Below are 13,446 nucleotides of genomic sequence, written 5' to 3' on the forward strand. Positions count from 1 at the left end.
ATTTCCAGAGAGGAACTGTTGCATCTATCAATTCCTTCTACGCAGAGGCTTCTTCTTATTCATGAGTGGGTTTTTAAACAGTTATTACATTGCCAGTTGAAGCATTATTAATTGGCAAGGCTTTGTCATGCTCCAGCTTCACTTCATTCTGTTAACTGCAGCCTGTTTGACAGAGTGACAATCCTGTTTAACTATATCAAAGGCATTTGCATCTTCTCAGGAGACTTCGTCAATCATGTCTTCAGACAGGATGATCAGCACCATTCCCAGGGATTTCCAGCTCAAATGCTATTACATGGCTTTGAGATTAGGGCCTCTAATTCAATCTTATCTGAATTGCAGATGCTGGGGGTTTTGTGTGGCATGATGAACTTTATGCTTTTGAAAGAAATGTCAACACTTCAAAAAGCCCTAATTTAGCACCTGGTACTCTGAGACCTTGCCTATCTTCACACTTTTTGGCACGGCCCTCAGAAGACAGTGGTCCTTTTTTTCAGCCCTTATGCATGACCCAGGAGGCCACAGACGGTGTGTGCCATTGAAGAAGCGCTCACACTTCCTACAGCATGACTTTTGGATCAGCAGGCAACCAAAAGCTCAACCAAAGAAAGGCTCAAATCCATGCTTCTGCACCTGAACACATGCCAGAGGCTGCTCAAATCCATGCTTCTGCACCTGAACACATGCCAGAGGCTGAACCACACTTTCCCTCTCTCCTGCATCCTGTTTTTCAGGATAATATGCACAGCCTGTTAACACAAAGCTGAGATTTCTTTCCAGGCCTCCTAATGAGCCTAAAACTGGGCTAAATTAATTGTTTTCTTTGTCTGTGAGGCATCATTAACTCAAGTCTCCAGCAGCATCATGCTTCTTTCCAAGACCTAAGTCTCAGGAACACAAACCATAAGCTGCCTCATTCACACCCGTGCTAAGTACACAGCAGCTTACAAGCAGCGACATTTCTCCAGACCCACGTTTGAAGATGCCAGTGAAGCACAAAGGGACATGTTCTACACCACCAGCTTGGCACCTTCTTGATGCTCTCCATGCACAATCACCTGGGAAGCTTATTTCCACAAGAGCATCACAGGGAGCCATCTGGACCCTGCAGTAGTGGCTTGCTTGGCCTTCTGAACTCATCTGACCAAGCCACACTTCCCCAGGTGCAGCAGTGGAGCACTGTGCCAGGAATGGCTTTTGCTCCTCAGGTCACAACTACTACTGCAAGGATCACATGAAGCTGATAGGAAATTATCCAACTCCTTACTGTGTATGTTAAGGTTTCCTTACATGCAGCACCACTTTTTTCCCCTCCTTTTTCTTTTGTTTAATCATATTCTTTTTTCATTTCCCTAGCTGATTCACTCTATTAAAGAGCATTTCCCCATTCTTTCCTTCCCAGGATGCTTTTGAATGGGGCTAAGCTCAAGCTGATGCAATTATTATTTATGAAGCATAATGCCAAAGCATTATAGAGATTTCCATGGCACAGGGCTGAAGCATCCTATTTGTGTTCCATCAGCATGCTCTGGGGTTAGGCCTCTGCTGCAGTGCAACAAGCAGAATATACATTTTAATAGAAGGAGGAATGCTTCCAAGACACAAACAGCCTGGCAATGAAATAAATACACCTCCTTGCCTCTGCCTCCACAGCAAATAACTGACCCAAGAAAGATTTCCTGCTCAGCTACAATAAAAGCAGGAGAAGCAGGCTGATAGTTACGAGCAGGTATTGCTTCCAAACCACCCATTTACAGACAGAGGGGCTGAACTTTCCTCCCCTTCAACCTAGAGACTGTAAATTCAGGTTTCTGCATAAAAATGGGACAAAGATGTAAAGGTCTGTGGCCTGTAAAGATCACTCATGCTGGCATCACAGTCCCCAGCTGTTGTCTCCAGGCATTTTCATGATCCGATCAAGAGACATCAAATGTAAGCATATTGATTTGAAAAGATGTAGAGTCTGACTCAGTTCCCACAAAGACACACAAAAGGTTCCCACAGACTTCCAAAGGAGGAGCTGAATCAGAACCACAATCACAAACCCTGTGATAATGATTGCAACATCTTCCAGTAACCTAGATAACCCCTGGTGCTCAGGATAAAACCCAACAAGGTAGGCAATTACAGGGAGTCCTCACTGAGACCCACTGCAAATTAGCATTCAGCCCCAAGCCTATTTTGTGATCCTCTCCCGGCACAAACCTCTGTCCACCTGCTCTAGAAAATGCCTGAGCTCTGAGGAGCAGTTCTGACATTTCAGTGCAAATTGCTGTCTTCATTTTAATGAACTGGCAGCAGAAGCCTCTGCAGCAGCATGCGTCAGTTCAGGTGAGTCGTGACACTCAGCCACAGAAACATCTCTTCCTCTTCCACCACCCGCAGTGCCCGAGCCAGATACTGCACGATTTCAGACCAATTCATGATCCAAAAAGCAGGTAGAAGGTGGCAGGAGGTACACTTCTGGACATAACAACACATGATTGGGGTGATCTGAGAAGTTTGGATGGGACTGTGGTGCCAGACTGGCACCTGCGTGGGGAGGGTTGGTCTTTGAGGCATAATCTTGGCTGCTCTTGGGTCCCAGAGGGGAGAGCAGAACAGATCCCATCCCAGAGAGCAAATCCAGTGTATGGCAGAGATATTCCTTATGATAGTTTCTTTAAGTTCATTTTTCTTATCACATGAATAAGCTTTCTGAGTGAGCTCTGGAACCAGGCACTGTCTCTCTCCTGGCAGCCATCACCAGCTGTGTTTTCAATAACTCTTCCCAAATGCTTTACAGATAAATAGATGCAGATACTGGAGGGAAAATCCAACACTCAGAGCAGAAAATACAGCACTTGAATTTGTGATAACACCTATGAAAAGCTTCCTCCTCTCACAGGTTGGCTTTTAGGGGCTAATGCTCTGAGAACACCCTAACCTGTTTTTCATTTATAGCCTGCCTCAGAAGAGGGGCAGGTAGAAAGGGACAAGGGAAGAATATAAAGCAGGTAGGAGACAAAACACATGGCAGCAGTTCTGCACTTTATTTCAGCAAGCTGCAACTATTTCACCTGGGTACAGCTTTTCCTCTCTCTCCTCTCCTGTGTCAGCAAAACCTGAGGGAAAAACGAGGACCCAAGACTGGAGAGTTCAAATCCTGACACTCGTCTGTGCTCTTTACAAGCAAACGGTTTCCCACACACCATTTGGTATCTGCTGTGCTGAAGATGCTTAGCAGATTTGACAGATGCTGCTTCATTATTGGAAGAATAAGCCCTTTTATTTGTTTTTGCTACAGTGACTCACATAATATATATAAGAAAATACAAGATGGTAAAACTTGTAAGAGTGCTGTGAATAGCACTGGGAAGTAGCAGCAGCTACCTTCTTGCTGGAGAGGGGTATAAGAAATGGTGCCTTTCAATTCCCATAGGAACTCTCATACCTCCTTGTCTAGGGAGCATGGATTTTGTTATGACTTCATTTAGTCCTATCTAGAGCTGGAAATATCTAGCTCCAAGCAGCCATGAAAACACAGAGGGAGTTTCTCACAGCTGAACTGCTGCAGGAGCCTGACAACTCCTACCTCCCAAGAGCTGCAGCTTTGGAGACCTCATCTCTACCCCCAGCAGCCATATAGCTGCGGGTGCATAGAAGCAGACTTGAGGTAGGTTCATTTCTTCTCCTGGTGGGCTACACCATCACATTACAGTGCAAGTAACCCTTTTGCACAGCAGACTGCTGAGAGGGGAAGCAGGTCTAAATGGGGCTGTGGGAATGATCTTCCTACAAAGCATCTATTTTCAGCCATGGGACAGGGAAAGTGAGGTAGAATCAGCTCATAAGGCATTTCACTCTGCAGTGTAAAGTAGAGATGACAACTCTTATCCTTTCCCTCTCTTCTGGGACTTCAGAGCCACCTAAACCCAGCACATCCTCCTCCTTCACCCAGCAGCCACCCAAACCCAGCACATCCTCCTCCTTCACCCAGCAGCCACCCAAACCCAGCACATCCTCCTCCTTCACCCAGCAGCCACCCAAACCCAGCACACCATCCTCTTTCACCCAGCACTCACTGATCCCCAGCACAGCAGCTCTCCTGTGCTGAGCAGGGAGCCCTGATGGCTGGAGAGAAGCAATATGCAGATGCCATGTCTCATCTGCTCTGTTGAGCAAAGCAGGAGTGGGTTCAAGCTCCCAGGTAGTGCAGTGAAGCACCCCACCAGCATTACACAAATGGCCAGAGCAGCAGCACTTGGTAATTGGGAGTGTTGACACTGCTGGCAGATAGATTAGCAACACCCCTGTAGTATATTACCCACCCTAATCTCTAGCTCTGTGATAAGAGAGTACACAGAGGACTATATTTTTTCCTGAGCAGCCTAGCAAAAGGGCAAGCACGCAGCAATCCAAATGTCAACAGCATATGCTCCTCTGTAGAGTGCCAGTGCCACATTTAAGGCTGGCAAAAGACATCAGAGCCAACTAACAGCCTTTGTCCAAGAACTCCCCGCGTTAGCTCCGGCAGCAGTTTCTGTACCAGCCACACAGCCTGTGAGGAATTGCATGTGAGAGAGGGGATGGAAAGTGTGTGCAGCAGACTTCATAGAGTCTGCTGGGAGACTCTTTTGCCTCCTTGCTAAAAGAGAGTCCTGCTCCAGAATAATAGGATGGAACAGTGGGATGCAGTGCTGCAGTAATTCATGGAGACTTCAAAGATGACTCTCAGTACTCTTCCCACATACAAACCGATGGCTTGAGGCTTTTACTTCTGTTTGTTTCTGGGTTTTTTTCTTTTCAAACTGTAGATTTATCTCACACAGTGGAAGCAAAGGAACAGAAGCTGTATGTTTTAGAACACAACTTCTGCCAGAGCATGGAAGGCTAAAGGCTTTTTCTTCCCCCCTCCCCCCGAATGAATCATCGTCTGTAGGGGGCGGGTTGGTTGACGTTTGTGTTTGTTAAAGTTAACCCAGCCAACCGTTTGTTCCACACAGCACATCGCTTGTAGCATTCCTTGAAAGACAAGCTTGGGAAAGAAATATCCATCTGGCAAGTCTGAAAGACACAACTCCAGCAAGCACTGCAGGCTAACTGGAATGCCACAGTGGGCTACCGGCTCCCTCTTTCAGAGGTACATCAAAAGAAAGGGAAAGAAGGAAAACAAGGCACTAGCGGAAATGCTTCTCCTGGTTGCCTTGCTGTGGGAGCAGAAAGGTTTTATCATGTTACCTGTATCAACACCTGAAGAGAAGTATTTACCAAGAACTAGAGGACTGTGAAGCACATCCCTGCTTTACCTTCTTCATTCTTCACTTTTCCATTTCCAAACTTTCTGCCATCTGCAGCTCTGATGTCTCCCAGCAAACCCATGTTACCACAGCCTGGTCTGGCTGATTATTAGGTACACTTGATCTCCCAGCCTAGTGGAGCCTAACTGCTTAGCAGAATACTTGGCTCATCTGCAAACAGGCATCCCTGTTACACACAAATACACTTTATTCAAGATACTTAAATGGGACAGAGCAATATTTCACAAGAAAGGAGAACAGGCTGCAACTTTCCACCTCCAAGCTCTTTCCTGCTTCAAGATATTGCTGTCTGCCCATGAGGGAGAGAGGTTCTGATGTCCCAGAAGTTTGGGCTAAGAAGGGTAGGAAGGCTAGCACCAAACCCAAGATTTCAGCTAAGTTCTGGCCAAGGTAATTAGCTGTAAGAACTATCATTATGACTAATAGACACAGGTATCCAAGCAGCCAGAAACAAACTCTCAGCATACAGCCTGATCACTCCTGATAACCAAGTTGCTTCGTGTCAGGCTGTTCAGAAAGAGAGAAGTGGTGCAGCCGGGACAGAATCATTCCTATGACATCTGAGAGTACAAACCAGCTCGAGCTGATAGGATAGGAGCTGATAGGATAGGAGCTGATAGGATAGGATAAGATAGGATAGGATAGGATAGGATAGGATAGGATAGGATAGGATAGGATAGGATAGGATAGAATAGAATAGAATAGAATAGAATAGAATAGAATAGAATAGAATAGAATAGAATAGAATAGAAGAGACCTTCAAGATCATCAAGTCCAACCTATCATCCAACACCATCTAATCAACTAAACCATGGCACCAAGCACCCCATCCAGGCTCTTCCTAAACACCTCCAGTGATGGTGACTCCACCACCTCCCTGGGCAGCACATTCCAATGGGCAAATCACTCTTTCTGTGAAGACCTTCTTCCTAACATCCAGCCTAAACCTCCCCTGGCACAGCTTGAGCCTGTGTCCTCTTGTTCTGGCACTGGTGGCCCAGGTGAAGAGACCAGCCCCCGCCTGGCTACAACCTCCCTTCAGGTAGTTGTAGAGAGCAATAAGCTATCTCCTGAGCCTCCTCTTCTTCAGGCTAAACAACCCCAGCTCCCTCAGCCTCTCCAGCCTGTGTGGTGATCAGTCACCACACAACCAACCAGGCGCCACACTCATCAAAATGTGAGCTAGAAGGGAAAAATGCTCACCAATTGAAGCAGAGTTTATACTGCTACAGAGGAAGACAGATATGTATTTAGCTTTTGGTGTGGATGGAAATGCATCTTGGTAAAGAAACTCTGTCTGCCCAGTGCATTTCTTTGTGCTGTGATTCCGCACTGCCCTGCAGCTTCGCTTGTTTCTGGCTGATTTATTACGGAGCACGAACCGACAGCCAGAGAGTGCTTTCTGCAAACGCTTGCCAAAAGCCAAAAGGGTTTTGCAGGTGAAAGCACCAAAATTGGTGTACCTGCAGGTGCAGAACTGTTGGAAAGTTGTCCATCAGAGGAAGCAATTTCCAAGCAGGTGCTTGTACTTACAACACACAAATTGAGGTAGATGCATCCGGCACTGAAGTTTCTATAAACGGAGTTAATCTAGGGAGAGGTCTAAATATGTAACAACTGGAAGTAATCTTAGACTAATGAACAACTTTGTTAATGATTTATATATTTCATTCTTTTTTCAATGCAACTTTTATTTTAGGAAGTGTGCTGGAACAGAAATGTGCAAGTGCCAGAGACAAAGTGCAGGAGAACTCCTTCCTTGGTTTGCTGGAGAGAAATTCTGCACCCATACAAATGGTCAAGAGACTTACTGGACAAAAGAAAAAGTGGCCTTTTCAATATCATCTCAGTGACTTCAAGAGTCATTAGTTCAATATTATTTCAACCTGATGACTTTTTCTTTAGTTAAATTATCTGACTGGGGTCAGAGTGGCTGGAGAGCAGCCAGGCAGAAAGGGACCTGGGGGTACTGGTTGATGGTAGACTGAACATGAGCCTGCAGTGTGCCCAGGTGGCCAAGAAGGCCAAGGGCATCCTGGCCTGCATCAGGAAGAGTGTGGCCAGCAGGAGCAGGGAGGTCATTCTGACTCTGAACTCAGCACTGGTTAGGCCATACCTTGAGTCCAGTGTCCAGTTCTGGGCCCCTCAGTTTAGAAACTATGTTGAGTTGCTGGAAGGTGTCCAGAGAAGGGCAACAAAGCTGGGGAGGGGTCTGGAGCACAGCCCTGTGAGGAGAGGCAGAGGGAGCTGGGGTTGCTTAGCCTGAAGAAGAGGAGGCTCAGGGGAGACCTTCTTGCCCTCTACAACTACCTGAAGGGAGGTTGTAGCCAGGTGGGAGTTGGTCTCTTCTCCCAGGCAACCAGCACCAGAACAAGAGGACACAGCCTCAAGATGCACCAGGGGAGGTTTAGGCTGCATGTTAGGAAGAAATTCTACACAGAGAGAGTGATTTGCCATTGGAATGGGCTGCCCAGGGAGTTTAGGAAGAGCCTGGATGGGGTGCTTGGTGCCATGGTTTAGTTGATTAGATGGATGTTGAGTGATAGGTTGGACTTGATGATCTCAAAGGTCTCTTCCAACCTGGTCTGGTCCATTCCATTCCATTCCATTCCATTCCATTCCATTCCATTCCATTCCATTCCATTCCATTCTATTCCATCATTAGCCTGTTTGTTTGTTTGTTTAATCTGTGAAACTGGGTGTATGGATGGAATTACTCCCTGATGTGATACTTATTTGGGTTTCTTATTTGGATTTGTTTTAAATGTAAGAAGACCTCATGAACAGTAACCAAGCATTTATTATCCAGTTTTTATTTTGCTGTGCATGGAATTCATGCATTGCTGCTTTCTGCAGCTATCACCTTCTGTATACTCTGGAACTAGCCTTAAATTTTGGCCTCATTTTCTTTCTCCCCCCTGTGAGAGTCTATTATTTAGTTATTTAGTAGCTATTAGCAGATGAGAGATTCATGCTTCATTTATCTGATGGTCATTACTCCATGCTAACAGCACAAAGATATTTGGTAATAAATAACCAAGGGTATTTTAATAAGTGCCTACAGACCTTAATGCAGTGTGCTCTCAAACAACTATGTGCTTGCATGACATATATCCAGTTGCCTGTTTTGTCTGCCAGCTTTTAGTTGCTTTTAAACAGCATGAAATGGCATTTAGACAGTATCTTAAATGAACTGTTTCATTGTGCCCCAATCCTTTTTTTCCCCCATACCAAAATCCATCTGTCTGAGGTAGTTTCTCACTCCAGGTCCTTTTCTTGCTCTGTGGTGTTATGAATGGAATGGAATGGAATGGAATGGAATGGAATGGAATGGAATGGAATGGAATAGAATGGAATGGAATGGAATGGAATGGAATGGAATGGAATAGAATGGAATGGAATAGAATGGAATGGAATAGAATGGAATGGAATAGAATGGAATGGAATAGAATGGAATGGAATAGAATGGAATGGAATAGAATGGAATGGAATAGAATGGAATGGAATAGAATGGAATGGAATAGAATGGAATGGAATAGAATGGAATGGAATAGAATGGAATGGAATAGAATGGAATGGAATAGAATGGAATGGAATAGAATGGAATGGAATAGACCAGACCAGAAGAGACCTCCAAGATCATCGTGTCCAACCTATTACCCAACACTATCTAATCAACTAAACCATGCAACCAAGCACCCTGTCAAGTCTCCTCCTAAACACCTCCAAGGATGGTGACTCCACCACCCCCCTGGGCAGCACATTCCAATGGCAAATCACTCTCTCTGTGTAGAATTTCTTCCTAACCTCCAGCCTAAACCTCCCCTGGTGCAGCTTGAGACTGTGTCCTCTTGTTCTGGTGCTGGTTGCCTGACAGAAGAGACCAAGCCCCACCTGGCTACAACCTCCCTTTAGGGAGTTGTAGACAGCAAGAAGGTGTCCCCTGAGCCTCCTCTTCTCCAGGCTAAGCAACCTCAGCTCCCTCAGCCTCTCCTCACAGGGCTGTGTTCCAGACCCCTCCCCAGCTTTGTTGCCCTTCTCTGGACATGCTCCAGCAAGTCAACATCTTTCCTAAACTGTGGGGCCCAAACGGGACACAGGACACAAGCTGTGCCCTAACCAGTGTTGAGTTCAGGGTCAGAATGACCTCCCTGCTCCTGCTGGCCACACTCTTCCTGATACAGGAAAGGATGCCCTTGGCCTTCTTGGCCACCTGGGCACACTGCTGGCTCATGTTCAGCCTACTGTCAACCAGTATCCCCAGGTCCCTCTCTGCCTGGCTGCTCTCCAGCCACTTTGACCCCAGTCTGTAGCACTGCATGGGGTTGTTGTGGCCAATGTGCAGAACCCGGCACTTGGATGTGTTAAATCTCATGCCGTTGGACTCTGCCCATCTGTCCAGCCTGTCGAGATCCCTCTGCACAGCCTCTGTACCCTCCAGCAGATCAACTCCTGCCCCCAGCTTGGTGTCTTCTGCAAATTTACTGATGATGGACTCAATGCATTCATCCAGATTATCAATAAAGATATTAAAGAGCATGGGGCCCAGCACTGATCCTGAGCATGCCCTTTTCTGTTTGCTTGTTTTGCACAATCAATGAAAAATTCCCTAGACATTCAGCCAAATGAGAGCATTTTGATTGTTTTCCTATAGGTGTCCAAATTTTACCCAAATACACTCCCCAACCCCTTTACAATTCACACAGAATCACCAAGGGTGGAAGAGACCTCAAAGACCATCAAGTCCAACCTGTCACCACAGACCTCATGACTAAACCATGGCACTAAGTGCCACACCCAATCCCCCCTTGAACACCTCCAGGGATGGGGACTCCACCACCTCCCTGGGCAGCACATTCTAATGGTGAGCTTCAGCAGCTCTGTAGCTGCTCTCTGCCTTTGTCAAGCTGTCTCTCTCCATTTACACTCCCCATTTGAACTTTCTGGATGTGTACTCCATCACACACTGATAGCACGCATGAGCCACAAGACACTGTCAAAATGCAGAGGAAGGCAGTCCCTGAAGGCACAGTTTGCTCTTTCTACTGAAAGGCTCTTGCTTCTTGCCTGCTTCACTATTTTTGCTGTCACCACAGATGGGAGATTTCTGTACAGAAGTTTTTCAGCGGGCTCAGCCTGTGCCAAACTGTTCTTCCTAGCCCTGTGTTTTCATCTTGACTTGGATGTGGTACTTATCTGCTCACAGTAGTATTACTGCTGCTATTATTTGTGCCAGCAAAGAGTTTTTCATATTTCAGCTCCTAGCCTTTCTCCCTGACAAGCACACATACACTGTCTGAAAAGAAAGGGAAGCAAAACACTGAGAGAAGAGCCAGTCTTTTGCTCCTGGAAGGGAAAGATCAGGGGAAATGCCTGGTTAGTCACTCCATAAAGAAAAACAAGCTGCATCAGCTCTTCTCTGCCCCTTTTGCTCATTAGCCCTTCAGGACATTCAGAATAACCTTTATTTAGAATAAACCAAACCAGGTTGGAAGAGACCTTCAAGATCATCGCGTCCAACCCATCAACCAATCCATCACCTTGTTCTATGTGGTATGTCTTCCCAATTACAGATCAGGCCTCCAAAAAGGCTACCAAAGTGGCAGGGATACCACATGAAACTGGGATTATTCTCATGACCTTGTTCAGCTGCTGCAGCCCCTGGGTAAGGCACATCCACACAGCAGCTGTGACATTTGCCATCATCTCCTGGAGTAAGCAACAAGAGCTGGGCATGAGACTTCTGGCTTAGTAGATGGAAGCTCTTCTAGTAGACCTGAGGATCACAGTAAAACCAGGAGAGGGAATTTTTCTCACTGATGGGGTGGGGTATTTTGTCCAAGGTTGTAGTTTGGATCCAGAGGTAGCACCAATGCAAATCCAGGAGGAATCAACACTTTGATCTTATCTCTCTTGTGGATTCCAAAACATTAGGGGGTTGGATTCCAAACATGATCCAGCTTTACCAACATCCTTCTCCCTTCCTTTGGCTAACAATGCTACTTCCACTCTGAGCTCCTGCATATTGGCAACCATATATATCAACCCCTGCCCCTGTATTCAGCACTGGTTAGGCCACACCTTGAGTCCTGTGTCCAGTTCTGGGCTACTCAGTTTAGTTGCTGGAAGGTGTCCAGAGAAGGGCAACAAAGCTGGGGAGGGGTCTGGAGCACAGCCCTGTGAGGAGAGGCTGAGGGAGCTGGGGTTCCTTAACCTGGAGAAAAGGAGACTCAGGAGGAGACCTTATTGCTCTCTACAGCTACCTGAAGGGAGGTTGCAGACAGATAGGGGTTGGTCTCTTCTCTCAGGCAACCACCAACAGAACAAGAGGACACAGTCTCAAGCTGTGCCAGGGGAGGTTTAGGTTGGATGTTAGGAAGAAGTTCTTCATAGAAAGAGAGATTGCCCATTGGAATGTGCTGCCCAGGGAGGTGGTGGAGTCACCATCACTGGAGGTGTTTAGGAAGAGACTGGATGGGGTGCTTGGTGCCATGGTTGAGTTGATTAGATGGTGTTGGGTGATAGGTTGGACCTGATAGTCTCCAAGGTCTTTTCCACCCTGGTTAATTCTATTCCATTCCATTCCATTCTGAACTAGTTCACCTTAGAATTCCAAAGTCCTAAAACTGCCTACAAGCAGGCAATTGGTTCTTTCATAGACTGCTTCCCAGGTGGTTTCCTGGAATGTTATGAGAAGGTTTTTAAAAGAAACACCCCAAAAATAATCCTCTTTGTTTAGATGGGTGATGTCCTTGCTCTGGCAAAGATGCTTTCTGGCTAATTATATACCAGAGCAATTTACCAAGTTAAAGGCTTCTACATTTGGCCATCTGCATTTCTTCTTTAGAAATGCAGTGACAATCAATCCAAGGTGAAAGCCAGCCAGACATGTGAGTGCCACTGCCCACTTTGGGTGGAAATTCTCTTTTATTAGAACCTGCAGAGCATGTGGGTGGGCAGGAGAGAGCAGGGTGGGGAGGTTGAGTCCCTGGTTGTCATTCTTTAGGCGTGACCACAATGCTGCAATCTCTGGAACGCAGCTGAACAGAAAGGATGAGGAATGTCCCTGCCTCCCTTGGGGAGATCGGTCTGATGATGCCAGGAGCCATGATTTGTTTCTCCAGGAATGTTGCCACCTGCAGCAATTAAACTTCCTCTCTAATATGATTTAAACAAGATGATATTTTCCCCCTGAAACTGCCAGATCATTGTTTCCTCCAAGTGCCTCTGACAGGCAAGAAAATTAATGCAACGAGGAGCCCTCAAATGGGGTACTGTGGCTGTCCTGAAAGCAGGTGAGGGATGCTGTGCATAGCTTGACAAAATTAAGTGAGCCTGACAACTCCATCAACAGTTGCCCTGACTCATCCATTAAAGGAGGTGAAGCTATATCTAATCTCTGTGCTACCATCCACCCTCACTGCTTTGTTGGACAGGAAACAAAACACAGAGAGAAAACCACTGCTGGATGCAGTGGTCGTTCTGCACACCACCAGCTGACTTCCCAACCAACTCCAACGCTTCTGTTACACACCAGAAGACAAGAACACCACTGCACAGACCATGAGGGTTTCTCTTTAAGCCAAGCCTTTTTTCAAAGCTTTCTAAAGTTTCTTTAGGATCTCCCTGAAAACAAAGCCTTTATGTCAACAGCAGCCCCTGCCGAGATATGCTCCTGGCCACAGAATAACAGCTTTCATAGCTAAGAGAACACAGTTAGAGATCACACTTCACCCACAAAAGGTCAGAGAATGCAACATGCTGTGTGCAGGACATGTTCTCTTTGAGCACATTGTGATGGGGAGTGGGGAGGGGTTTAGGAGCATATTGCCCATCCTTTCAGGACACCGTGCATAACACCCTTGGGGAGGTCTTACCTGTTCCGTGATGAAGGAGCTTGAAAAAGTGACAGCTGACCAAAAGAAGATCCCACAGCTGAGAATGATCTTTCTGTTGAAACGGTCACCAAGGTAACCAAAGATAGGTGCTGCAACCATGAAGCTACAGATGAAAACTGCAGAGGAGAGAGAAGGGAGAGAAACGTTTCACAAACATCAGGCCCAGAACATGAAAACTAATTTTCTGCGAGCCAAATCCTCTTGAGAGTAGTTCCATTTAATTAGACATTCTGCAGCCCTGCCTTACA

General features: G+C 46.3%; 1 protein-coding gene across 2 annotated transcripts in view; it reads right to left on the minus strand.

Moving 5' to 3' along the window:
• Nucleotides 1–13,446, minus strand: part of SPNS2 (SPNS lysolipid transporter 2, sphingosine-1-phosphate) — a 182,422-nt gene that overhangs the window by 88,756 nt on the left and 80,220 nt on the right. For both annotated transcript variants that reach the window (XM_068154482.1, XM_068154481.1), the window contains exon 3: nt 13,178–13,314. In XM_068154482.1, coding sequence (XP_068010583.1) covers nt 13,178–13,314 — 137 coding nt within the window. The remainder of the gene's footprint in view (nt 1–13,177; nt 13,315–13,446) is intronic.

This window comes from Melanerpes formicivorus, unplaced genomic scaffold (assembly GCF_026170545.1).
Source record: "Melanerpes formicivorus ecotype bairdi unplaced genomic scaffold, bMelFor1.0.p_v2 SCAF_29, whole genome shotgun sequence".
Taxonomy (NCBI): Eukaryota; Metazoa; Chordata; class Aves; order Piciformes; family Picidae; genus Melanerpes; species Melanerpes formicivorus.